Source organism: Argiope bruennichi, chromosome 4, assembly GCF_947563725.1.
Source record: "Argiope bruennichi chromosome 4, qqArgBrue1.1, whole genome shotgun sequence".
In the NCBI taxonomy this organism is placed as follows: domain Eukaryota; kingdom Metazoa; phylum Arthropoda; class Arachnida; order Araneae; family Araneidae; genus Argiope; species Argiope bruennichi.
Window position 1 is genome coordinate 51192025 of NC_079154.1, and position 27353 is coordinate 51219377.

Here is a 27353-nt window from a genome sequence, read left to right on the forward strand (position 1 = left end):
ACAATCAAAACATTATTAATTATAGACGGATGCCCACTTCGTTCATTATCGTGGACATTTTCATGCCCTTCATTGATTTATCGCTGATTGCTCATCGCAGTGGGTCCGTCAACTTCACAAACTTGTCCTTGAATTTCATCTGCTTTGTGTTCCTGGCATTGAGAAAGCGGGTGACAAATCGTATCTCGCATGCATTTTTTGCGATTTTTAAAAAAAACATTTTAAACTTTCATCAAACAATCGCCGTATAAATCAGGATTTAAATGCCTTTCTTCGCTTCCCAATGACTTAGAAGAAAGGACATGGCAATTATTCTGCAATGAAAATGGAACTTATTTCCTGGATGAACCATGATTTTTCCTTCCAAAACTATGATTTCTATTTTTTGGATAATGGAGTAAATATTTTACTACAGAAACAGTATAAAATTTCTATATGATTTAAAAATGTTTCATTTTAAAATGGAATACTGATAAATTATATATCAAAATATGCTTTAGTAAAATAGAACTCATACAATATATGAATATTAATTTTCAAAGTTTTCTGCTAAATTCTTTTGCTTACATCTTGCATTTATTTTTCCCTTTAAAAATCATTTATCAAGAATTTCAAAGTACTTACAACTGAAATTATAACCCTAATTATGTTTTATGCAAATAAGATGTCAACTTTGTGATATTAAAATAGTTATTGTGATTAATGATTTTAGAATATATATATAATTCAGAATGATGGTGATATAAAACAAACATTTTTGCTAAAAATATATGAAAAAATCTTTAAATAAAATTTTATTTCAATTCATTGAAAAAGAAATGACAAATACATTAAAATGAATCAATGATGGTGAACGAGATTGTATGCAGATGATGAAAAAAAATGATATGATGGACTTAATAATAATCCTCTTCAGATTTCATATTTTTATTCTTAGTATTTTGTACTTGCTCTTGTTTCTGATACATTTCAGCAATCTAAAAAATAAATAAGATTACAATATTTGGATAAAGAAAAGGCTAAATAGTTACTTCAAAATCTTTCTTAAATCTTTTGTCACTTTTAATTTCAATGGGAAAATTCTAAATTAAAATATATTTTAATAACAATATCTAAGGAAATATAAGCTTATTCCATTTGGGATACACATAAATTAATTTGCTTTGAAAAATTACATTACAATAGAATCAGTATTTATTTGGAGGGGGGGGGGAGACGAATCATTCTACGCATGAAAAGTAAAAAGTTGGTAATTTATATAATTCATGAGGTAATTTCATGTATTAATATTTCTTTCAACTATTGTTTTTCTCCTTTTCATCTTCCTCCTCTTTGAATAGCATTTTGCAACAATGCACCTTACTTTCTTTTACCATTGTGAAATTGTTATTATAACAGAATTCAAAATTTTTATTCATTTATTTTCAGTTGCATAAACAAGGTAGAAATCACCAGTTTTAGTTTCTGAGAAAGCAATTTAAAAATTTGATGAACTTACTCGTGAAGCCACCGTAGCATCTTCAGGCTTTGACTTGTCTTCTCTTATTCTGAGGAAACGAGGAAAGCGCAATGAGATACCTTTCTCTGGATCAACCTAAAAAATGAAATTTAGAAACTGAATTCCTGATGAATGGAAAAGGATAAAGTTAATGTTTTTTCTTAAGAAGCAATAGATAAGAATTGGAGATAAAACCATGCAACTCATTATTTGAAGTTACAAATTCCTATGCACTGATTATTGCCATGGAAGTTTTCATTATAAAACTTCCTTTTTCACAAATGCTATGGAATCACCTTCAATGTCAAGGAATATATTAACAGAATGGAACAGATAGCAAACATAAGAATAATTAATCATCAAATGGTGTTTATCACTGCTCTCATTTTAAATATGGTATCTCCTTCCACATTAATCTAGCAAATATACTTAAAATTATCTTTCATTGAATTAAATCAAAATGCTACAATCTAAACACTCAATATAATACTTTATATCAAAGAGGGGAGAAAAAATTTCATCTTTCTTATGTACTGACTATATACATGCACTCACACAGATTATTATTACTATTTTTGCAGAATGAGCTAATAATTATATGGTATAAGTATATTTTATCATTTAAAAACCTTTTAGGTCAGAATTTGCTCCAGTGCTGCACTAATTTTTAAAAATAACTTAGCAAATTTTAATCAGAAGAATTTATTAAAATGCCACAACATATTTTAATTATAAATGCCATAGAATCAATTTCTAATGGCATTTTAATTAATAATATGTACTTCTTAAAATATTTATAAGTTTTCCACAATGCTTTAGCTTGAATGAAAATTTGGTTAAAAGATATTTCAAAAATAATTCACATATAAAATAAATTCAGTTAAACTTCTCTAAATATAAAAAAACAATGAACCTATCTTACACCTTCAATATCATAGTATGTAATAAAAAGTAAGTGAATATTAAAATTTCAAACACATCTAATAGCAAAGAAATTTATTTTCAGAAGGAAAATTAAAAAATATTTAACTGCATGAATAAAACACTAATTACCATTCTTTTGGACAGGCCAACAATGCAAAGAATATTTATCAACAATAGAAACTAATAAAATAAGATTATTTGAGTTAACTAAACACTTTCATTAACTCTTTAAAGAATGGTGATATATTTTCTAAATCATTTATAACAAAGTCTTTAATGCATGGTGGTTCGATTTTAAACCTTTTAATGAAGAAAAATATCAAAAGCTTAAAAATAAGCGATTCGAAACCCAAAATACCATGCATTAAATACTTTGATATAAGTGGTTCAAGAAATAAACAACCATGCTTTTAAAGAGTTAAAAAACAATATTTTTATATAAATGGTTTGAAGAAATAAATCACTATGCTTTTCTAGAATTACAAAACTTGTTAAAAGTTTCAGACAGAAAGAGATAGAAATTTTAACAAAATATTAATATTTCCTTACAATTCCAATGGCAGCTTTATGAACTGGTGATATTGATAAATCAGCACATTTAATTTCCCATATCTGAACAGCATCAAACCAAACATCAGGCTCAAGACTACTGTCGTAACGATAATAGGACTTAGGTTCACTGATGACATGATTCTTGAAGAATTCTGCATGTGTCTCTAATTCCTTGTCACTAAATCCAGTACCCAACTAAGAGAAAGGGAGGAAAAGTTAAACATTATTTAGGTAAAAATTCATTGAATCAAATGAAAAATTTTCAAATTTTTGTAGCTTGAGAAATTGTTAGTTATTGATTTGGCAAGTAAATTCAGTGATATATAAATAAAAGATAAATTCAAAATTGATTTGGCAAAAGTAAAAAGCTGTATTTACAGCTTAGTCATATTAATGCTCCAACTGTACCATATTTCAGAAAAATATTCCACATAAAAAATATTTCATATTAAAAATTACATTATTATTCCACATTCCATATTAAAAATTACAATATGCCTATATTTATCTCTTTCCTAACAATAAAAATCATAAAATATAAAATGTTTTCATCTATTAGATTATTAAAATAAAAGTTTATTAATCACAATAATAAAATTTGACCAATTTCAAGCTACATAAATATAGAAGGAGGTAAAGATCAGATCAATTCAATTTTTAACTATGAGATAACCGAAAAAGATTGGATAGAAAATATGTATACCCTGAATATTTTTTTTTTTCTCTATTTGATACAATTTAAAATACATGGATTTCCTTCATGTTAAGAAAATTACTTTAGATTTTGCTCTTCACATAAAGAATATACAATTTCTTTTGATTTTTAATACCTTTCTGAATTATTTAAAAAGGAATACCAAAACAAAGAGGAAAAGTCTAAAAAGAATATTTTCTAATTTGAATCTAATTAAAAAGTTTACAAATTATATTTTAGAAAAAAAAAATAATAACTTATTTACATCAGCTTAAATGTAAAATTTATCAATTCAAAGACTTTGTCTTGAATTTCAATTTATAAAAATACAAATCAACAGTAAAAAAATATATGAATTATAAGTACATACTTTGCATATGCTTTGAAACTCCTCATTTTCATCATCATAACAGGCGAGTAAAAATCCTCCATAGAAACCTTTTCTTTTACCTTTACCATGATATCCTCCAATAACAACTAAGTCTAAAGTGTCTCCAATGCCATTTAAATAATCTTTCTTTAACTGGAAGAAAAGAAAACCTCTTCAAATATTTAAAGTTTAAGAAATAAAAAGCATATTTAAAAATTTACAGCTTTATATTGTAATTAAAGAAAGGAGTTTGCACACTGCTCACAAAATATCAATTAAATGCAAAAGTTCATTTTTAAGGGAAGCAATAAAATAAAAAATTAAAAAAAAAGGCATTTTTTAAATATTTGCATAGTTATACATTTACTTTTACTTTACAAATCTTACATTTCAATGGCAAATACAAGCTAGTTAATCATTTTTTTTAAAGTGGAAAAAGGAAAACTACAAATAATATTGAAAATATATTACAATGAAATACAATCTTTTTCCAGAAGTTTAATTTAAAAATTCAAAAAAAAAAAAAATTTATACCTTCAGCCAGTTATGCGACCGTTTAGCTATCTCATAAGATGCATCCACAGAAAGTGCTTTCACCATCAAACCTTCGCAATTACCTGCAAAAAGAAATTAATTTGATATGTGTATGTTCTATTAGTAAATATAAAATAAATAATAGTGAAGTCTGAAAGAATGCTCCACCAATTACTTCCTTTACAAAAAATTAAAATATCAGTTAAAATAAATCTCATTTATGAAATCTGCTTTTATCAAATGCTTTATTAACAAAAAATCCAGGCACAAAATAATACTATTGGAATTATAGCATTAAAATGAACTGCATCTTTGTTCAAAAGATTTAATGATAAAGTTTAAAATATTTCTATACCTTTCACAGATTCATCTAAGAATTCTTGCATAGTTTCAGCATTGTCCCCATCTCTATATTTCACAAACATAAATTCATTCTCCACCTCCACAAATGAAGAATGCAATAGTTCTCTTCTCTCCTTCAAAGGTTTCTTTACCAGCGATTTTCCATTCAAATAGAGTAAATCAAAAGCCATTATGCATACTTGTACCACAATATCAGATTCAACAGCATCCTAAGGGGAGGGAGGAAAAAAATCAATAGTTATTTATAGAAAAAATATTTTTTGAGGGTGGAGTCACTATAGTATAAATTTCAATGAACTTATAAATTCATTTCAACTTAGTTAGAAGAAAACTGCAAGACTAAAACATAGCCACAAAACATTATAACTAGAGGAGAAAACAATTATTATTATTATTATTTTACTGATACTTTAAAACAAAAAAATTTTATAACAATTTTTTTTAACCAAGCAAAATCTGAACTTTATTAAGATTTAAAAGAAAAAGATAGAAGGAGTGGACTTAAATATTAAAAATTTAGATATACAGAAATTTAATAAATCCTAACGATTGATTTTCCTAAGCACAAATTAAATGGGTGATAACAATATTCACAATTCTTTTTCCACTCTCCCATTTCAAGTAATTAAGATCAATCTGTCTCACAAAGAAATATATATATATATATATATATATATATATAGTGTCAATTTGTCCACAAGCCAAAAATAATTTTCAAATCATTCAAGCTTTTAATTCAGGCTTCACTTTAATTTCTGAGTTGCATAAGTTCTTATTTTCTCATGATCATTCTAACATTTGTTGAAATCAAATACTTTAACTGCGAAATTCCATTCTAAATACATTATATGAATTTAAATGCTTTTTCAGGTCTTTTTATCACTATTTTCTACTTTCCTATTTTATTCTTGGCATTGTCAGGTCGTGGTTAATACAAAGAATTTCACTAATGGAGCTTTATATATATATAATCCTGAATTACTTTTAGTCAGTTCTCATTTGGAAAAAGATATTGGAAATATTTGTCAATATTTTGAAAAAGTGAATGGTAAATCAATAACACAACTGTTAGTTTTTAAAATGTCAATTTTTAGACAATTTTGAAAAACTTTATAGAAATGAAATGGTATTTAACATAATATTTGTATATTATAGAAAAAATATTTTTAAAAGTACCTTCTTTTTCCTAGTACTCAGTACTTGGAAGGGAAGTATTTGTTTAGTTTCAGAATCCCATGCAACAGCTTCTGTGTCGAGAATAAAAGATGTAGTGGTTTCTTTCAAAGCTTTTGGCAATCTAGAAATTATATCAGGATATTTAGATGTATTGTCTTCCTGATTTCGACTGAAAATTTTCACTTCTCCTTTATCAGTTCTATGAATCTAAAAAATAGAAAAAAATCTCTAGATTCTATTATAAGTTTACAAAAATGAAATGATGTTTTATTATCAATGGTACTTAATATAAAATGTCTATTTTTTTCTTAATTTTTATAAATTTAGTATTTTTTAATGCACTAAAAATCTGTGATGAAACTGTTAATGAAAATTAATTTTTATTGGTAGCTAGATTTTTGTACATAGTACAGCTAACAAAACATTGTTTTCACATAAGAGGTGACAAATGACCATTAAGGCTCAAATCAGTTTTACGACATTTACAGATGTTAGGCTTAAAATACGATTTAAAAAAAGGAGAAAGAGAAGAGGGACTGAAATTCAATTTAAAAAATACATTTAAGCTCTTTTGAACTGTGTAACAATCAGCTTCTAACACTTTCATATAATATTAAAATAAAATGTTACAAGATTAAATAAAAAATGCAAGCAAATTACCTGCGCTCGTTCTCCATCATATTTATATTCACATGTGAATTCATTTTTGTCAAAACGATTGAGAACTTCATTGATTCCACTTGTTGGATGAGCCAACATTGGTTTGAGTGGACATCCAGGTTGTAAATGGCAGTGAGTTGGAAGACCAGCAATACCTTCTTTAAGCAAGACTGGTATGACCATGTCGAAATTGGGGCATTCACTATAAAATAAATTACATTATTATTAAAATTTGTATAATAAAAATAACTTCAAAACTGGTTTGAAAATGAATTCAATATTTGTTAATCAAATAGAATGCAGTTTTTTTTTCAATTTTAATATTTTCTAATTCAAAAATTAATTAAAAAAAATAGCAACATTAATAATTTGTAGCTTTCTTAAAAAAATATCATAAGAAAACAAAACCTCAATTTAATGATTTATACCACAGTTATCTTTTTTATTTTCATCTCTCACTAACAACTCTTAATTCACTTCAAAAATTATGTATTTATAAAAAAAAAAAAAAAAAAAAAGTAGGTTTCAGTTAACAAACATAATTTTTTAAGAAGTGTTAATTACCAAAAATTTTGCCTTTTTTTTTTCTCTCCCAAGAATGATTTATTTGTTCTTGAAATAAAATATTACTTAATAATAATAATACGATAATTGTGGCACTTCAAGTATTATGGCATCTTCAAAAAAGAAACATGGAATATTATATATATATATATATCACTGTAAATTGAAGTCAATGATTTTGGAATTATCTTAATAAAAGGTTCCTGAAAAGAATTTGTATGATTTATTAAATTTAGTGTAATTTTCTGTATAATCATACATATTCTGTGCAATAAACATGGGTTTTGCTATTGATATGGACGTTTCTGAATGAACTTCTAGAGAATCTGGAAATTTTTTCGCCTGATATCTTCTGGAATACTGATGGACAGCCGTGGTAAAAAAAAATTATACAATTCTTACTAAATTTCATAAATAATAACAATATTTATTATCTCCTGGCTGATTCTGGAAAATAACTTTTAATATTTCATTCTTTCAAGGCTTATAATATCAAAATTTCTCAATTAAAACAAATTCACAAAAATGCAAAAAATAATTCAAAGAAAATAAATAATCTATGTTACATCCATGCAGATTATGCAAAATTTCATTAAAAAACCCATCAACTCATTTTTAATTCCTATTTTTTTTTTAAAGTTCACAGCAGTTTAACAAAATGAAATTTATTTAACAACATAACTTCTAATTTATTAGCATTTAATAACTTGAAAGTTGCATCCAATCATAAATTTTAAAAAATTCAACCTCACCAGTAAGTTGTTTTTAGAATAAGAGTTTGCTCTTGTAGCAACTCTTTAAAACAGTCAGCAGACATTTTGGAAGATTTATCAATGATTTCAAGTGGATAGTCTTGATTTGGAGGAGTTAAAACAGCTGCTCTTGCCAAGGCAGCTAGAACAGACTGTTCAGCTAGCCCAATTCGCAGTTTGCCACTGAGAGATCGAATTATATACCTGGCTTCACATTCCCTGCAGGCTACAAACAGAGCTTGGATTTTGTCAACCTTCTTAGACATGGCCTGAAAGAAAAAGAATACAATAAAAAAACATTGATTGTAACAAACTGAAATAAAATTTAAAAATAATTATACATACCGTGTTGCCACTCATTTTGGCAATCTCTTTAAACTTTGAAAACACAGACGATACTGTGAGTTTTGGTGGAGCAAACATTATTCGTTGATTCCCACGGCTACTCTATAAAAATAAAATCCAAAAAACTAAATAAATTTATTAAAAAAGTAATTAAAATTAATCTTACAATGTATTTATTTCTAAGACAGTTTTCAACTGCTAATAAGAACATAACATTTAGATTCTAAAAGAAAACAAAGATTCAACAGATTTAAAACTAAGGATTATACAAGGAGTTTCAAAATTCTTTATACAAATTTTAAGGTATGATAGAATGTATTTAAAAAAGCACAAATCACAACAGAAGGCATAATTGTAAAGAATTCTATGTCCTAAAATTATGAAACATTATAATAATAATAATAATAAAATAATAAGGAAATTGATTAATTTAGGAATAAAGTTTATAGAACAAATTACAGAATATTCCTAAATTTTAGCTTCTGATACAGATTACGGTTAATTTAGAAACTGATGTAGTCTAGCAAAAACATTAGGTATTTCTCATAAAGCTGTTATTGCTATAAAAAATCTTGCCAATAAGATTATCAACAAAATTGTTATAGAAGATAAGGTGCTTTGTATTTATATACAAATAAATTGTATTTAAATACAAAATACAACTGTATTTATATGCAAAATTTATAAGCCTTAGCCACATTTATTATGTACATTATTTCTGAATAATCTTATAATTTATGTGGAAAAGCTTTTAACATTTATTTATTACAAATGCCCAAAGATTGGCTGTGATGCCATTAGATCTCTAGCCTTCCAATATTTCTGTACTTTACAGTTTAAAAACACAAGTCAGAGCATGAGTCAAGATGAATAGTATCAAAAATTTGATGTTGTCCACACAGAGGACATAAGGGAGAGTCAATTTAACCTTTTTTTGTAATAATCTTTTATCATCCATTTATCATCACGTCATGAATGCATATATATTATAAAAGCTGATAATGCTTTTAATGCACAATAATAATATATTGCCTTTTCTTGTAATCCAATTACAGAATAATGCTAGCAAATAAAAACAAACATAAATATTAAGATACAGGATACTACAGAATAATCCACTGAGCTACCCAGTTAAATATCCTCAAAAACATTTCAAATATCTGTTTTTTGCATATGAAAATCCCTAAGAAAATTGACAATTTTTTACCAACAAAATTATGAAAAGAATTCAAAGCAATGACCATATTATTTTTACTTTTTTAGATAGTAATTTTCATTTTTAATGTTAGTTTTATATTTGTAGGTAGGTCAACAAATAATATAAAATTACAGATCAATAATAATAATTAAAAACATTCTAAGAAAAAAAGATTTTTTTAAAATTTATTTTTTTAAACATACCTCAGCAACTAATCCTAAGTCACCTTTCACAACTACTTCTGCTTTTATTTTGTCAACAGTGCGTCCAGTGGCCTGTGCAACTGCTTTCATCAATAACATATCACCAACACCCAATTCAATGCCTTCATATTCAGGAGCAAGGCGATTTAAGCAGAGATACACAGAATATAAAAGATCTTCTGGACTTAAAACGATTACAGATCGCAAGTAGTTGGCAAGAATTTCAACAATTTTCAATCTGAAAAGTTTAGAAATGGGCAAATTAAATGGAGAATGAATACAAATATTTGGAACATTTGGTTAAATGGAATAATACTAACTAGTTATTGAAATAAAAATAGAACTAAAAGCAATAACTTTGCGCATAAATAAAACACGGATTAAAAAAACTTATGGCTGAAAATTGAAATCAAAATTATGATGTAATAAATAACTTTTAAATAATTCAATGATTACATTGATATGACAATTGACATTTAAATCAGGCTATTTATATAGCTAGACCAAATTGATGTTGTTGTAGATAACAACATGAGTTGAACTTTAATTGTTCAGAGTAGAGATTTTTATTTATAAAAAAAATCAAGTATTACATAAATTATTTTGATCATGATATACAAATGGTAGAATTAGAAAGCTATTTCAAAATTATTTTAAAGTTAAAATGAATTCTGAATTTAAATTTTTATATTTGTAATCCAATTATTATATTATATATTTTTTTACTGATTTCCCCAAATACTTTTTGACAAATTTCTCAATATACAGTTAATGCAAAATTAAATTTTTTCAAATGAGCCCATAAATTCATATTATTAATGTTTAGTTATGTAAAGAACACAAATTTTTAAATGATTTCAAGATTTTAACATAGGATGTAAATTCATAAAAATTCTACTTTTGTGAAATATATATATGTAATTTAATAATTCAAGAATAGTATTCATGATGGAAGTCATAGGCATGTGCTTAAGTTTAAATATATAAAATAGATTATATGGCTGAGAAAGCCATACAATTCATTTCATTTTATTTGCATTAAAGAATGTCTTTTAGTTTCTTTACAAATTATGAGCACACTGCAAAAAAGATTAATGACTGAAGATGTCCAAATGAAAACTAATTTGCAAGATATCAGAAGTAGTATTTATGATGTTAACTCTGATGTGTTGTTCTAAATTATTTAAAACATAAACCATTTTGAAAAAATCATGAAGAAATATCTAATAGTCATCTATTTAAAGATCTTTGATTCAAAGAAATAGATTCTATCTGCTTTGATTCAGTAAACTAGCTTCTTTCTAGCAACTAATGCAACTATTGTAAAAAAAAAGTTGTCAAAAGCTTAATAGCAATAAATAAAATAAAGAGCTAAAAAAATAATGTTCATTAAATATATGCTTATTAAAAGTAAGTTAGAAAATATATTTATTAAATTAAAGCAAATTAAACATATTTCTTGAACTTTAGTTTTATTTATTTATTTTAATAGCTTTCCTGGAGAAAGAATAAACACTTGCCTGGCTGATGTCTCCTCAATGATTTCTAATGTTTTTGCTAAGGCAAGATATGGGGTTTTTTCTCCTTTCTTCCAGCAAGCATCATCAATTGGGTGATATCGAGTTTTTGAAGGATCATATGATGTTCCTGTAACTGAGGAACTAAAAAAGACAAAATTCATGAAATCAATCTAAAAATTTACTTAAAAAAATATGGAAATAGCTGTAAAATGATATTACTCTTCATAAATAAAAACCAATCCATTACAATCCTATTTTAAATAAAATTCGCAGTTCTTAACAGATTTTATACTAATATTTCATAAGCAGTGAATTAAATTATAGTTTGCAATTGGATTTAGCACATTAAACAATTATTAAAAAACATCAAAAAAATTAATTTAAAAGAAATCACTAATTAAGTAAACAAAATCCCCAAATTACACATATATGCAGAATTATAACATTTTGCCTTTATTTATTGTTTAATATTTATTAATCTTATGCGATAATATGCAAACTAAAATTATATATTTGAAAAACTAGTTGCAAACTAAATCAAGCAACTAACAGTTGCTTTTAAGGTATAAAAAAAGAAAAAGAAAAGAAGAAAAGCCTTATTTTTATTTTGTACTTAAAAATTTATTGGCAAGTTATGTGCATATTCAAAGTAATCATTCTAAAAGTAAAAACTTCATAGAATTCTAAGGTCTCAGAAGAATTTATGCAAATATAAATATAGGAATTAATTATTTATGTGGATGTTTGTTCAATACATACATAACTGGAAATGATGGAATAATTTTAGTCATTAGGTAATTTGAATTTATAAAATGACCTCACTTTTAAAAGATACAATTTTTATAGGATTAGAAACTGAGAATGTCAGAAAATTTACAACAGTATTCCTCACCATTTAATGTCTTTCTTAGTGACTTTCTCCTCAGAAGAAGTAGTATCAGATTCCTTCTTTTTTGCTGTAAAAATTTGGTGAGTAAATCATAATTTAATGAGCATATATTAATTTCATTAAGAGCTAGAATCAAAAGATTAAAAAAAAAACCATTTCATTACAGCTACATTAATAAAATTTTATATTATATAAAAGAGAAAAGAGGGGAGGGGGAAAGGAAAATTTCTAAAATTTCTTAAAAAAAAAAAAAAATCAATAAGTGCTTAAAGAAAAAAGACAAAGGAACTATATTTGAAGAAAAATTATTACTTAAAATAACTATTACAGTAAGAATTCAGAATAACCTCATCAAAATATGATGTGTTGATGTAAAATATATGGACAATTTATATGACAAAAAAAAAAAAAGCTGCAATAAAAATAGTTATGTCAAGAGTAGTATCACAGTTCTCCTTCATTAATGAATAAGAACTAAAAAAAAAAAAAAATGCTACAATATTATTAATTAAATAGATTAGATATTTGTTAAAAGAAATAATTTAGATTCAAATTTAAAAAAAAAATCTACAATAATTTAAGAACTTCCTTTTGTTCGCTTGGACATCAAGATGACAAAGGTCTTAAAATTTCATGATACATTGAAAGGCAAAAACATAAAATACTTTACCTCTGATATTTTCTACAATAAGAATAAAATAGCTTAAAAATACTATCAATATATTAAAAAAAGATATACATATAAAAAAATTCATTATCAGACATGATTTCAAATAAAATTTAAACTAATTGATAAAATAGATTACTTAATTTTTATCTATATATTTATATTAATATGCAAGAAAAAAATTTTCTTAGGGAAAAAAAATCTTGGATACAATATAAAAAACATAAAATAAAATGCAGAAATTTCATTGAATATCTTTGCTTAGAGATATTTAATAAAATAATAATAATAATTTTAAAATAAAATAAAAGATAAAATTTTTAATAATGTTAATTATTCTGAAAAAGTATGTTACTAACCAAAAAACGGATGAATAGTTTTCTTTGGCTCAGAGTTTTTCTCCTTTTCTGCTTTTTTTGGCACAGTGTTTTCCTTTTTTATCTCTTTTTTTGGTTCAGAGTCTTCTTCCCTTTCTTCTTCTTCTGGTTCAGAGTTTTCCTCCCTTTCCTCTTTTTTTGGCTCAGAGTTTTCCTCCTCTTCCTTTTTTACTGGCTCAGATTCTTCAAGCCTAGGTTCTTCAGCCTGTGATTCCTCTTCAATACTTTTTGAATTTTGCTCAACAGTCTCATTAGCCTTTTCTGGGCTGTTATCATCCTTATTTTTCTTATCAGGTGACGAGCTAGATTTGTTTGATGTTTCTGTTTCTTCCTGAACTAAATTGGAAGTTTTTGGTAGTGATTCTTTTTTCTGCTTCCCACCTCTTATCTGCTTACGAGCTGAAAGGAGATGGATCAGATAGATGTTCAAATAACATAGATTTGAATCTCAAGTATTTGAACTAGTTAAAATAAATAATTTTAATAACCAATAATTTATTTTGCCAACATGCTTGACCTTTCCAAAAATTTTAAACTGATTTTCATCAAAGGTCTATCTTTTCACATTAGTATAATTATTTATCAACAAACAGTTAAAATAAGTTTTAAGCAATTTTTGTAAGAATGAAATATATATAGTTTTTAAAATCAGCAAATGCTTGATGATAACGTTTTCTTCTATCTTACTTTTAAAACCAATGCATTAACATGATACAAGATTTTATATTTCCTGTAAATAAGTATACATTATAATAAGATTCATCTTAAAATGTATGGAAGACTTTGATTCTTGAACTTCATTTTTCTATAATAATTTTTTCCTTAATGAGCTGAACAGCATATCACAAGCATTTATTTGCAAACATGCATTGAAAACTTGCGAATGAAAGCAGTATTTGCAATAAAATTAATGTTTTTACTAATATAGAAGAGTACTACTATAGAAAATATAGAGTTGTTTAACCAGTAGTTGGGAGTTTACAGTGCTGATTAGGGATTGCAATACTGGGATACCGAATACCAGTATTTTGAGCCATTTGTACAATTTTGTAATACCCGTATTCACAAGTTAAAATACAGTTTTTTTCGGTATTTACTAGAAATTTTTAAAATTGTCTCCGCTATATGTTCAGGGATCACCAAAATAGCAAAATAGAATACGTTTTTGTTTTTATGTCTCCCTAATGGACGAAATTAATTAGACTGTGAATAAAGTTGCATCATACAATCATGAGAAGTGATAAAATACTGTATGACAATGGATTGTAAAACCCTCCACCTTTTGCACACGCATTACTATGGGTTTACTTTGACAAAATAGGAGTGAGAGGAAAGATGAAAGGAGATGTTTAGGAAAAGATTCTAAAACACGTTGGAACAGTTTAGTCCTAATGATGGAATGATTTTTGAAACTGAGAAATCCAATCCAAAAAGCAATAATTGACTTAAAACAGCAAATTAATTTTTCAGATAGTGAATTCGACTTAATATCCAGAACAGGTTGTTATAACTTAATATTAAAACTGGCTGTTGAGGCATTATGTCGGAGAGATTCTAATTTATTAATAGCTAATGCAACAATAAATTTCATATTGCAGTCACTGAAAGAACAGCACACATCACTATCTGAAGAATTATATATAACATTGAAAAATCGCACAGAAGAAAGGCATACTGAAATAGAAAATGTCTTACGGTATTTATATAATTATAATGATTTTAAAAATGAAAAAGAAGAAAAGAGAGTAACCAATTCAAATCTAATCAAGTTTATAGCAAATTTTCTTAAATTTTTTTTTTTACCCACAAACCTATCCACATTCAGAAGAATTCGGCACAGTTATCAAAGATTATGATGGCACTAATGTGAAAGGAATTATCCCTTGATCAAAAATTAAAATAAGCTATAAAAAAATTTAACAAACCAAAATACAATACAGAAATCAGCTATATCCAAAACCACCCAACGAGTAATCGATTTATTTGAAGATGAGGGATTTAGAGGTAAATATTTGAAAAAGCATACCTCAAATTGCTAACAGTATCACCAACTAGCGTAGATGCCGAAAGAACATTTTCGACAGCTGATAATTTTTGCACAAAATTACATTCCAGGCTTAATAACAGTACAATTGATGCATTATGTTTTTAAGATCACATTTCGAAAATTTGTAATAGTACCACAGACTGAATAGTGATGTTAACACTTTTTTGTTTATCTAAGCATTATTATTGCCAGGCTCTTCGCTGAACACTCTATACACTTTCAGTGGGTCCCCTCACATGTTGGTTTAAATGGTAATAAGATAGCGGATAATTTAACTAAGTCTGCCTCAGCTGACATATTTCATGGTGATGCAACACTAATTTATTCTGAAATCTCCTCTATCAAAAAGATGGAGTCGAGTGCACTTTGGAGAGTCCCAACTGCTCACCATTGGTACTTTGGTAAGAGTTCCGGTTGGTGTCACCATCTGAATATCTCTAGAAAACAGCAAATGGTTCTCGCTCGTTTTTAAAGTGGACACACCAAATACCTCACCTTCCAATACGGACGGAGGATCTTTGCTGAATGTCCTTGGTGCAAGGCAGATCAAGCCTCCCCCAATCATATTCTTAAATGTTTAAATTTTACGATTCTTGAGATTTTAAGGGATCCGCTATTGTTTTTGGACTTTTTAGAGATCCTTCGTTTCATGGAGGTGGTATAGTGCAGCTATACCACTTTGAATCAGAAACAACAACAACACTTTTTTGTGATTGAAATAAAGAAGATGTTACTTTACTTTTTTGTGATTCTTTATATACTGTTATAATTCATAAGTTACAAATTATTTTTGTGATGTTTACATTCTCTAATAAAACTGGTAAATAAAACAAAGAAACCATTCGGGTAAATAAAACTGGTAATTGAAACAAAGAACACCCTTTCTTTTCCTAAAATTTCTAATACCAGTATTGAAATTGGTATCCCGGTATTCAGATCTAAAAAATACCGAATACCGGTATTGAACTTTTGGTCCGATATTGCAATCCCTAGTGCTGATAAAGACAAAATTTTCTATGCAACTGCATGGCAAAAATGATGTTAAAAATTAAATTTCTTCTCAAAATGAGATATAAGATTAGAATTTATATTTAAACTGCCAATTTATTAATTAAAGATTTCAAAATAGTGATATAATTACAATACAAGTTAAATTACAGAAAAAAAAAAAACCTACTAACAATGAAAATAAGTATAAGCATAGTTCCAGAAAACAATATTTTTCAAAGAAATTTGTGGAGAAAAAAATCATTAAACAATATTTTTCAATGAAACTTAAAAAATAAAAATATTAATTTTAAAATTTGACTTTATTAAAAAAAATACATGCATATTTAAAGAATGGGGACATCTTTGAATAGCTTTTTTCTTTGAATTTTTTATTAACAGAATAGCATAATTAGTTTAATCTGAGTATGATATCTTCACTAAGAAATTTAAAAGTTCTTTACCTGTTTTTCTTTTGGGTATAAATTCAATAGAATCATTTGATGTGGTAGAAGAGGTACATGCCTCATTCTCCTGGCTTGTACTGGGATGTTCTGATAAATTAGAACCAGAATTTTTCTCCAAAACAGCAGAATCCTTTGACTTGTCCTGTAGTAGTTAAAAAGTAGTTTTTTTTTGTTTTTTTGTTTTTGTTAGTAGATTGAAAATGGAGAAGTGCTTACAAAAAGCACAGCAAATTTAATGTAACGTAACCTTGAAAGAAAATGGTATTTGTAACTATATAAAAATGTTAAAGAAAATCTTTAATATACTATGAGTTTATGATTTTCCAAAGAATAAGAAAGTTAATGCAAATATATAGAAATATTAAATTTTGTAAATAATTACAAATATTTGATTAAGCTTGTACTATTAAATAATAATGTAACCAAATTTATAATATTATGCTAATGATATTTGATTTGCATTTGTTTTAAGAGGATATTGTAGCAGTAACAACTAGATAAATTATTTCCTTCTACATGTAAATGCAGAATGTAGCAAAAACATTATGAACTTGTCAAATTAGATGATACAAAAATAATATTCATTATGACGAAATAACCTTTGTTAAAGCTTCTTTTGTTTACAACTGCTATTTATTTTATATGCATTACAAAGAGCTAATTTAGTTCCATTATTAATCATTGTTATGAGAAAATATTTCTCAAGAGGCTAATGGCAACTTATTTTTAAAACATTGAAAACTAAATTTAATATTCATTAACAAATCATTATACCATTTATTATTGAAATAAATATATGATTCCAGTAAAGATTTACAATGTCGGAAATACAACATATTTCTAAAATTGTCGTTTAGACTCTCATAGAGAAACAAGTCACTTTTATTAAATAATGTGGGATCACAAATGCAAAGGTGGCTGATACAAAAGATTCTTTGTTAGAAATTTTTTTACACTTAAGTATGTTTACATTTTTAATTAAGCTCTGTCTTTTATACATATTGTTACAAGCCTGTAATTTTGCTTCCCAGCGCGAATAGTGTCATCATAAGAAAGACTGATTTACAGTCATCCGTATTGGATGCTGCAGAATGCCGAGCTAATGATCCCAGAGCTTGGCGACAAAATGGATAATGCTCGAAACTTCGAGAATTTTGTCTATCCGTCCATTAGGAACCGAGATACGCCTGAATTGGTCTAGAAGATTCTAGCCCCGCCTCCCAGAACTATAAAAGACCGGCACTCTCAAGCTGCATGATCATCGTCGAATTGTCGCGAGTGAGTAGTCGGAGTCGCCGACAAATAACGAGCCTTTTAGAGAATAGCGAAGCAACGGCGAATTACCAGCATTGTGTGGAGCGAGTACTGAACTGCTGTGTGCCGAATCCTGTTGTCTACTGTGGAGGCAGCGTCGTATATGTTGCATAGTAACCAGTGAGTCGCCAGCTAAAGCGAGAAGTTCAGCCGTTGGAGAGACGGTAGAGCGAAGCTCCCTGGATCACATCTCCTGCTGGTTTCTTTCTAGCCGCTTTGTGTGCTGTGGACGACTACTACTTGTGGGCTACTGTCGTCTGTAGTGTGCCGTCCTGTGTTCGTCTCTGCTGTAAATATTTGTAGTCTGTGTACTCGTGTAAATAAACGTCGTCGTTTTCTACTGTCACATGCTGATTTTGTGTTCTCTTCACCATACACCCACTATCTAAATGAACCCGACGGCGGAAGAAGAAAATCCGTAACAATATGTTATATCTTTTGCAGAATACATTAATTTTATCTCCTGATAAGCAATTAATGTGTCAATCCCCCTGTTTTACCTTTTAATTTCTACTTTCATAATTGGTTAACAATTTTTTTTCCACAACCTTCTTTAAAATGCATCTTTTTGCACATTTACTTTGCATATGCTTTTTATCTATTCATGTTTTAAACACTTTTTTTTACCCTGTTTTATTTTTGATTCCTACTAGATTTTTTTATTGTTGTTATACTTTTACTTGCTTATTTTCTATTGTCTGAATATTACTTGATGCATCTATATTTAAATACACATTATAAATTGCATATTGAATGTATATATTTATATACACAGTGTCAAGGACTCTTATAGTGTCTAAATTTATATACATATAATTACCTTATAATTCACTTACAGAGCCCCCCCCCCCTTTCCCTTTCAAAAGCAGCAGTCCTTCATATTTGTGACCCTGTGTTTTAAAGTAAAAAATGCTAGTTCTGAAAGCCTAAACTTAAAAATTAGAAACACTCTGTATACCAAAAGTTCTTGCTAATAAAAATAAGAATGAGAAAAAATGAAAAATTATATAAAAAAATAATGTATAAGAGCAAAATCTTATACCTTTTTCACAGTAGTAAGATCTTCATCATCAGTTTTATTGGAGTCAGTTTCAGTTTTATCATCAGTTTTATTTAATTGTGAAGTCTTTCTTTTCTTAGCAGGTTGCTTAGATGATCTATAAGTGTGAAGCGTCTAATCACTTAATATTTAAAAACAACAAAACATGCAATCAAAAACTTTTTTTTTTTTTTACTAAGATAAATGAAATGAAAACCCTTGTAATAAGTAATGTTAATTCTTCAAGTGTATCACGCTTTTCAATCTACAAATCATGGAGGAAAAATTAGCCAATGAATCTCTGAAGTAAGGAAGGACTATTAAAAGTAATGCATAAAATATTAACAACTTTCTGAATAAAATAATAGTTAAGCATCAAAAAAAAATTAATTATCAATAAAAATAATACCATAAACATTTTTTTAAAATTTTTTTCTTTTCAAATAAATGAAATAAATTAATTGCAAAAGGAATTCAATAATAGTAATTTTATCTTTTTCCAAGTACTCATTTCAATACTTTACACTGGGAGAAAAATATACACTAAAACAAAAACTCAAGTATTTCAATTATTTTAAGCTAACAAGAAATACTTACAGAAATTTCACAAAAACATATTTAAAAAAATATCTGAATTAGCAAAATTCCTTGCTTTATAGGTTACATATTTTACTAATTTTGCTAGAAAAAATATTTATACAAAACGTTCACATAATTCAAGAAAACTTGCAATTGAATTAGTTTAAAAAATGATAAAAATATACAAAGACATACAAAATCAGACTTGAAAACCAACTTTGAACATTAAATATATTCACAATGAAATTTAATGAAAATGAAATTCTATCTTTAAAATAATAGAAAGGAAAAATTTAAACAAAGTTATTATCATATAATAAATGAATGGAGGTTAGAATTCTGATGAGACTAAATCTTTCACTCAATTATGCACTCTTAAGCATTTTTATAATCACTTTTATCCTCTAAAAGTCTTGGATGTATTTCAATATGCAAGATAATCAAGAAAAATAGATAAAAAAAATTTAATTACAATTTGACAAATTCTTTTGGATAATAATAGATTGATCAAATAAATAAAAAAATAATTATGACAAAGTGTGCTTTTAATGTGTGATTGTACAGATTCAAACCAAAGAAAACAAATTTGTTACAAAAAATAGTAACATCTAATGTAGTCTAAATAATAGAAATTAAACACTTGTTTTTTTTAGGCTTTAACAACAATATAAAATACAATTAAAGGAAGAACTGAAAAATTGTGTAAGAAAAAAGAATACTAACTCTTTTGCAGGAGATTTAGACAAGCTTTCATGACTTTTTGTTGCTTCTGTATCAGCATCTAAAATGAATAGAACTGTATAATATATAAGCTTTCCATAATATTATATAAAAAATGTATACACCATGGTAGAGGTAAGGGGGAGGTGAAATTAATTATGATCTATATTTATGAAATGTTAATGTATGTGGCACAGAAATCACACTTATTATCTATTACTGAATGGCAACAGTCAAATGGCAAAACAAACAAACCATCATATGAATTTCAAACTACTTCATAGAATATTTTATGTGTTTACTATATTCAATGCCTCGCTTAGCTAATTAATGGAACTGCAAAATATTATTAGAATCTTTCTGAAGATGGTTTGATGTGTTACCAAAGAGTTTATTCAATCAGAGTAAAGAAGATATAAAAGAAATCAAGAAACAGACTTCAAACAGAATTTAAATAAGTACTGAAATAAGCTTAACCATCATCATATAAATAATCATTATGACTTGCCTACAGAAACTGATGTTCATACCTTCTAAGATAATTATCTTAGAAAAAATGTGCTAACATACGATTAAAAAATTAACATTTTCATTACATCAGTTACATACACTACTCATAACAATGTTTTGAAATGCTATGATGGAATTCAAATTCAACCATTAAATCATGCAATTGCGTACTTTTTACCAATCATTAACTCCATAGTAGAATTTTGACTTCCCTTTTATTTTGTAATATATATATATACATATATATATATTCAGTCTGTATTAATCATTTAACAGCCTAAAAAATCAAAATCTGGGAGAACAAACTTGTTCCCAAAGGCAAATAACTAAGTAAAACCATTTAAGCAATACAATTTTGCAGCAAAGTTTATTAAATATACAACTTGCTTTTATAAATCAAAATGGGCCATAGAAGGAAAGCAGAATAAATTAAATGAATGAAAAAGTATCACAAATCAAAATATGATACTTAATTAAATTCATAAAAAAATAAATCAGTGGCAATACGAGCTAACACTTCATGGGAAAATAGAAATGATACTATACTAACAAATAGAATAATGTAATTTTTATTTTAAATACAAAATTTTGTTCATCATCAACAACAACCAATGATAACTAGTATTGGAAATATAATTCTGTTTGAATATACCAAGTACTTTTAAATTCATTATGGTCTCAGTTATGGACCACACAACTGAGTAAAAATAACGTAGGAAATGTAATTGATTATAGCTTTTAATTACAATGAGACCAAATAAATAAACTGTAATAAAAAATGAAAGTAAATTTTTAAAATCACTTTCTGCAGAGTTCACCGAACTAATTCATTTCATAAAATTAATTTTATATAAGTGAACTAGAAAAAAATATATTAATTCATTTATAAAGATCAAAATTTTAGTTTTCAGTAATGCATCCAATGCATTTAAAATATTTATTATTTAATATTCTAATATGTTAAAGTTTGTGAAAGTGGCTAACATATAATCATATTTATGGAAATGTCTGTACAATTCAACAGCAAGTAGAACAAATTTCTGAGTTGCAATTTTAAAGTAGATGTTTAATTATATTTTTATTAAAATGTAATAAAAAATATGCAGGTAGTCTAATTTATAGAAAAATGAAAAAAAAAAATATTGATTAATTTGAGACAATACATGAATTTTAACAATGAATGATACAATATCATGAGAGGTCATATTCTGCCACACACTGGATGTTTTATTTCAAATTTAAAAAAACACCTGACCCAAATCCTTAAAAGAATTATCTAATAAATTTAAAGGCTGAATCTTTATTATTTGGTTAAGGTTCAAAAATTTTAGAAATACTTTTTACTATTATTTACTCCCTGAAGTAAATTTGGTTAGTTTTATGCTTGATTTATTTTGATAAAAAGTAACCATAATAATTTAAAAATCTTGGACAAGTCTTTTTGAAGTTTTTGCATTTTAAAATGCATGACTTTCCTTGCCAGTGTCACTAATGTCTTGTTCAGTTTATTTCTACAGTAAAAATGTATGCACAATTATTACTATATTAACAGAATGAAAAAAATAAGGACCACACAATTTTGCATATTTATTATAAAGAACTTGTTTTCTGCAATTAGGAATAGACATTATATATAAAGATCATCACTGAATAAACAATCTTCAGAACACAACATTAAAGGTCTGAAATTACTGTTAAATGAGTAAAGGAAGACTTATATAATGATTCAAGAATGGAACTGTTACAACAATTCATTGTGATACTAATAAAGAATGAGATAAACCCTTTCATTTATTATAATTTTTTTTAACATTCATTAAAACAAATTCTTAGAAAGATAAATGTGTATAAACTTAAACTCATAACGTAGTTACAAGAGATATTTCTATTCACCTGAATTTGAAATATTGATGCAGTTTAAAAAGATTCAAAGTAAAAATAAATGGAAAATTGGCATACAGTAAGATATATTTATAAATAATTCAGAAGCAATAGTTTAAAAAATGAAAACTATATGCTTAAAATTATGCTTTTATTACATGAGTGAAATGAGTCAATATGATCATATAAATTCTCATGTACCATTTTCGCTTTCGTCATTTTCATCCACTTCCATTTCCTCATCTTCTCTTTTAGATGTGACCTGTAAATAAATTTTATAAGTATATAATTATATATAAAAGGAAATACTATTCTATATTTCAAAATAATGTCATGAAACAAAACATAACACAGAATAATTATTCACCTAAATTTTTGATTAATACAACTAAAAAAAGTAAGTTACAATTTTTTAAAAATTAAACTCTGATGCAGATTTTAAAAGTAACATCATTCGAAAAGTATAATGATACATGATACACAGTTTAATGAATACAAAAATTGAAGGAAATGATCCCCACTCTCTTTTTAACAATCTGCAAGTAAACAAGTTTAATCTTTTTTATATTAATATATCTGAATACTTTGAGTATTTTTTAATTTGTTTGAAAGCACTCATTTATTAAGTAGGAAGTATCAATGAATAGCAATTACTTCTTTCTCTTCAGAGTCATTAAAGTCTTCGTCATCACTATCAGCAATCAGCTGAATTCTTTTGCGCTTTTTGGTTTGTTTCACAGGACTATCACTGAAATAAAATTAAAAAAAAAGCATACCATTAAGGGTGAAGGCATTGGCACTAAAAAATAAATAAATTACAATTTATAAAAGGAAGTAAAGCAATCAATCTGTGCATAATACAAGACTCTTTCTGAATAATTTCTAAAAATATATGTTGAAAATGGTAACAGATAGTACAGGAAAGTTTTTTTTTTTTTTTTTTAATGTATTAAGCACAATTAAGACAATATATTTGAGCTTTCAATTTGAAAATGCATACTTTTTTTCCCTTTTTTACTTTCTTATATAAATTCAAACACATTAAAGTTCCTTTTAAATGTCTTCACATTCACAATAAATTAAATCTATGAATTTCACTAGCACTATTTTTAAAAGGATCTTATTTCAGAATGTTTGAATATCATCTGCAAATATATATATATATATATATATATAAACTGATATCTGAGATATTTCATTCATAATGTAAAACGACTTTTAAAAAAATATTTCAAATGCAAGAATTTTTTCATTTATTATAAAGCTATTTAACTCTTAAAAAAAAAAAAAAAAAAAAAAAAAAAAAAACTAGGCAAAACTCTATTAAATGGAATTTAACGAAAAGACCAATGAGATTATCCAATCTTTTTTAAAAGAATGAACAGGGTCAAACATGAACAGGAATACCTTGTTAATGCCTGCTAATTTCCAAAACACTTTATAACCAACTATCACATTTCTTGATCTACTAACAAACAGTGTAAATTTTTTACAGTGCACTAGCTTGGGACATGCTAAAACTGACATCAAGGTCAAATATCTTCTTATTAATGAGATGCAGAAGTTTGAATGGAGAGGATATTGCCTCAAGTGTCATCTTGAGGATATTGCCTCAAGTGTCATCTTTATCATATGATTAGAGCTAAAAATTACAAGAATGTTATAAAAATCCTAATCTAGCATTTGATTAAAATTTATATTTAACATGCTATCTCGCTAGCATGCCAAGAAAAGGGCTGTATTACCTAAAAGTTGGTGGTAGTGATTATGAAGATTATTAATATTAAAAATGAGTTTGAGACTTAATGGAAAGAAACATTTGTTTTAAGTCCCTCTTGCTAAAAAAAATCTTATTTTTATAATACAAGAGACAAAAATTCTTATTTTTATAAACATACTTACCATCAAATTTCTCTTTTACAAATTTAAAAATTATAGATATTTTTTAATTATTTATTATAGAGATCATGAAACTATAGGCTAGACATAACAAGAGTAAGGTGGAAGTCATATCACTGAACAAGCTATCTTTCATATTTGTAATCTGTATTTGTATTCATAGAGTTGAAATATCAGAATGAAGGGGGGGGGGATACTGATCTATCTATGCATAACATGTAAATATTTCAATATTACTGCAAAACAGAAAGAGATAGAGAAAAAGGATATTTTAAAAATAATAATACTTACTTAAAACTGTCTTTAATGGAATTTTCACATTTACCATTGACTTTAGATGTATCATTTTTAGCAAGGGATTTTTTGGGACTCTTAGGAGAAGAAAGCGTTTTAGCATTTCTTTTAGCAGGCACCTTTTTAGTAACAGGAGTTTTTTCTTTTAAGTTGCTTTTACGGTTTGGTTTCTTAGAGCTTGATTTTTCAGCATCACCATTGACACAACTGCTTGGATGTACACTGTCACCATTTAATTTTGACTTACTTTTAGTATCATCATTAATGTCTGATTTCTCTGCTTTCACATCTGACAGATTAGCTTGCTTATCAACATTACCATTACTACTCGATTTATCCGATTTGATTTTAGTACTAGATGATTCAGCCTGTTTAAAAAATGACCTAGCAAAAGAAAAAAGTATGATTAATTCTAAACTAATTTGCATTTAATCATTTTGTAACATAAAAAAGAGAGAAGTCACAAATAATTTGCAAGAACTTAAGATCTCAAAATGATATTAACATATAATTAGGCAAGTATCAGAATTTTATGTAGCAAAGGCATTAATTTAAATTATAAAAAAAGTAGAGGAAAAAGTATTATTTCTTTAAAGATGAAAGTGAAACAAGAAATTAATGTTATTCTAAGTAAGTGAATATATTATTTTTCTGAAAGATTTGGTTTATTAAATAATCAAATTCATTAATAATAATAAAAAAAATTACCATTCAAAATAAAAACTCTGTTTTTCAGGATTATGCAATATAGATGCTGTTTTAGTGGCATGCCTTTTTTTTTTTAATTATTAGAAACTTGTGATAAACTTTAAAAGAAAAGGAAATCCATGAAATTTTACATATTATATAAAAAAGCTAACAAAAAATAATTAATTATATGTTTTGCTAAATTTTTCTTGAGTAAATTCCTTTGGAAATCATTATAACAACCACATACTTCAAAACCTACCAATCTCACTATGGAGAAATAATGGTATTTATCAGAAGGTTATAATACTATCATTCGAATAGCTGCAAAATATTTATCTTAAGATGTATTAAGGTTTCATACATATTATAATCATCAGTTCCATTAGCAGCATATTTTTGCAGCTCAATCGTACTGCTATAAAAATGAATTTACTTATTTTGCTGTTCACTCCCTGCAGCTGAATTGCTGGCACTTGCTCAGAGCGAAGCATGCACATGGTGATTAGCTTTGTAACATCCTCAAAGAACATTTCTCAAACTTCATACCAGTTATATCATTAGGACAAAATATAATTCAAAGATGTGCTATTTGTTCAAAAAATGGAATCTTTAAGGGATCACACTAATAAAGCTTGCCCATTCTGAGTGGTACTTTGCCATGAAATAAATATTTGAAAATATTTGGGAAATAAATATGCCAATAACAAGTTATCCTAAAATAAACATTCTAATTCATAAAATATAATTATATTTTATGATAATTAATATAAAAAACCAGCCTAAAATTTGTTATATTATTACAAAAATTGTAAAAGTTTCAAACATTACAAAATATTGCTCAAATTTTAATGATATGTCTATAATTGAATTAATCAATTAATGATAAAGTAGAACACACACAAAAAAGTAAAAAAATTTTAAGAAATGAGATTCTGATATCAATTAAACTAACCTTCAATAAGTGGAGGTTCAATTTAATTGACTATCGTATATTTAGTAAGAAGCAAATTATCTTACCACAGACATGACTCAAGCTTAAAAAAATAATTAAAAAAAAAAAAAGCTAAACTTCATAAAATAATGAATTGTGCCAAACATACATACTTAGGAATAAAATAAGTCTGATTAACTGAATCATAAAACAAATAAGCTTTTCCAAAAAAATGCTGGAGATATTAAAAATAATGAAGAATTACTATATGAAAAGAAAATAATTTATTTCAAGAATGATAAAATTAAATTTTGCTAATGACATAATATGTTCCCAAGGAAATGTTTAATATTTGTTAAATGCAATCTACGAAATAGCCAATTTAAGGAATAATTATCGTGCCCAAAGAATTAATAACTTTTATTTACATTTCAAGAAATTCATATTAATTGAAGAATTAAAAATTACTAATGATCTTGTAGGATGACAGATAAATGTACCGAACAAAATACTTACAAAATTGTTTTCTGGGACATTATTCATAAATTTGTGAATCTAAAATATATTCATGAAGATATTTCCATGGAAATAAATGTATTAAATAGAAACATACGATTTAATTCACGCAAAACTACCAATTTAAAAGGCGCCAAAATAGCACAACAGTGAATCTTATGGTTAACCGTTCCACTGAATTTATTAAATAAAT

The 27353-nt window shown here is 26.4% G+C and overlaps 1 protein-coding gene across 1 annotated transcript; it reads right to left on the reverse strand.

The window, feature by feature from the left end:
- Positions 1–828: 828 nt before the first annotated feature.
- On the reverse strand, positions 829–27309 carry LOC129966970 (DNA ligase 1-like). Its single transcript, XM_056081592.1, has 21 exons — positions 27161–27309; positions 25021–25407; positions 23485–23578; positions 23032–23092; positions 20443–20500; positions 19144–19258; positions 16785–16929; positions 13269–13685; positions 12246–12309; positions 11354–11494; positions 9834–10071; positions 8433–8534; positions 8088–8356; positions 6772–6973; positions 6112–6318; positions 4928–5144; positions 4573–4655; positions 4039–4191; positions 2972–3169; positions 1499–1594; positions 829–977 (listed from the first exon to the last, which is right to left on the reverse strand). Exons 1-21 carry the CDS (start codon positions 27178–27180, stop codon positions 897–899), a joined length of 3348 nt encoding a protein of 1115 aa, XP_055937567.1. The 5' UTR covers positions 27181–27309; the 3' UTR covers positions 829–896.
- Positions 27310–27353: the final 44 nt, after the last annotated feature.

Bases quoted from the DNA above. Each gene is read 5' to 3' on its own strand.
- LOC129966970 (XM_056081592.1), bottom strand. From the start codon at position 27,180: ATGTCCCAGAAAACAATTTT. The intron at 13,686-16,784 runs GTAAAGAACTTT...ATCTCCTTTCAG, and splicing joins TATACCCAAAAGAAAAACAG to CTCGTAAGCAGATAAGAGGT. The intron at 3,170-4,038 runs GTATGTACTTAT...CCTTTCTCTTAG, and splicing joins AGTTTCAAAGCATATGCAAA to TTGGGTACTGGATTTAGTGA.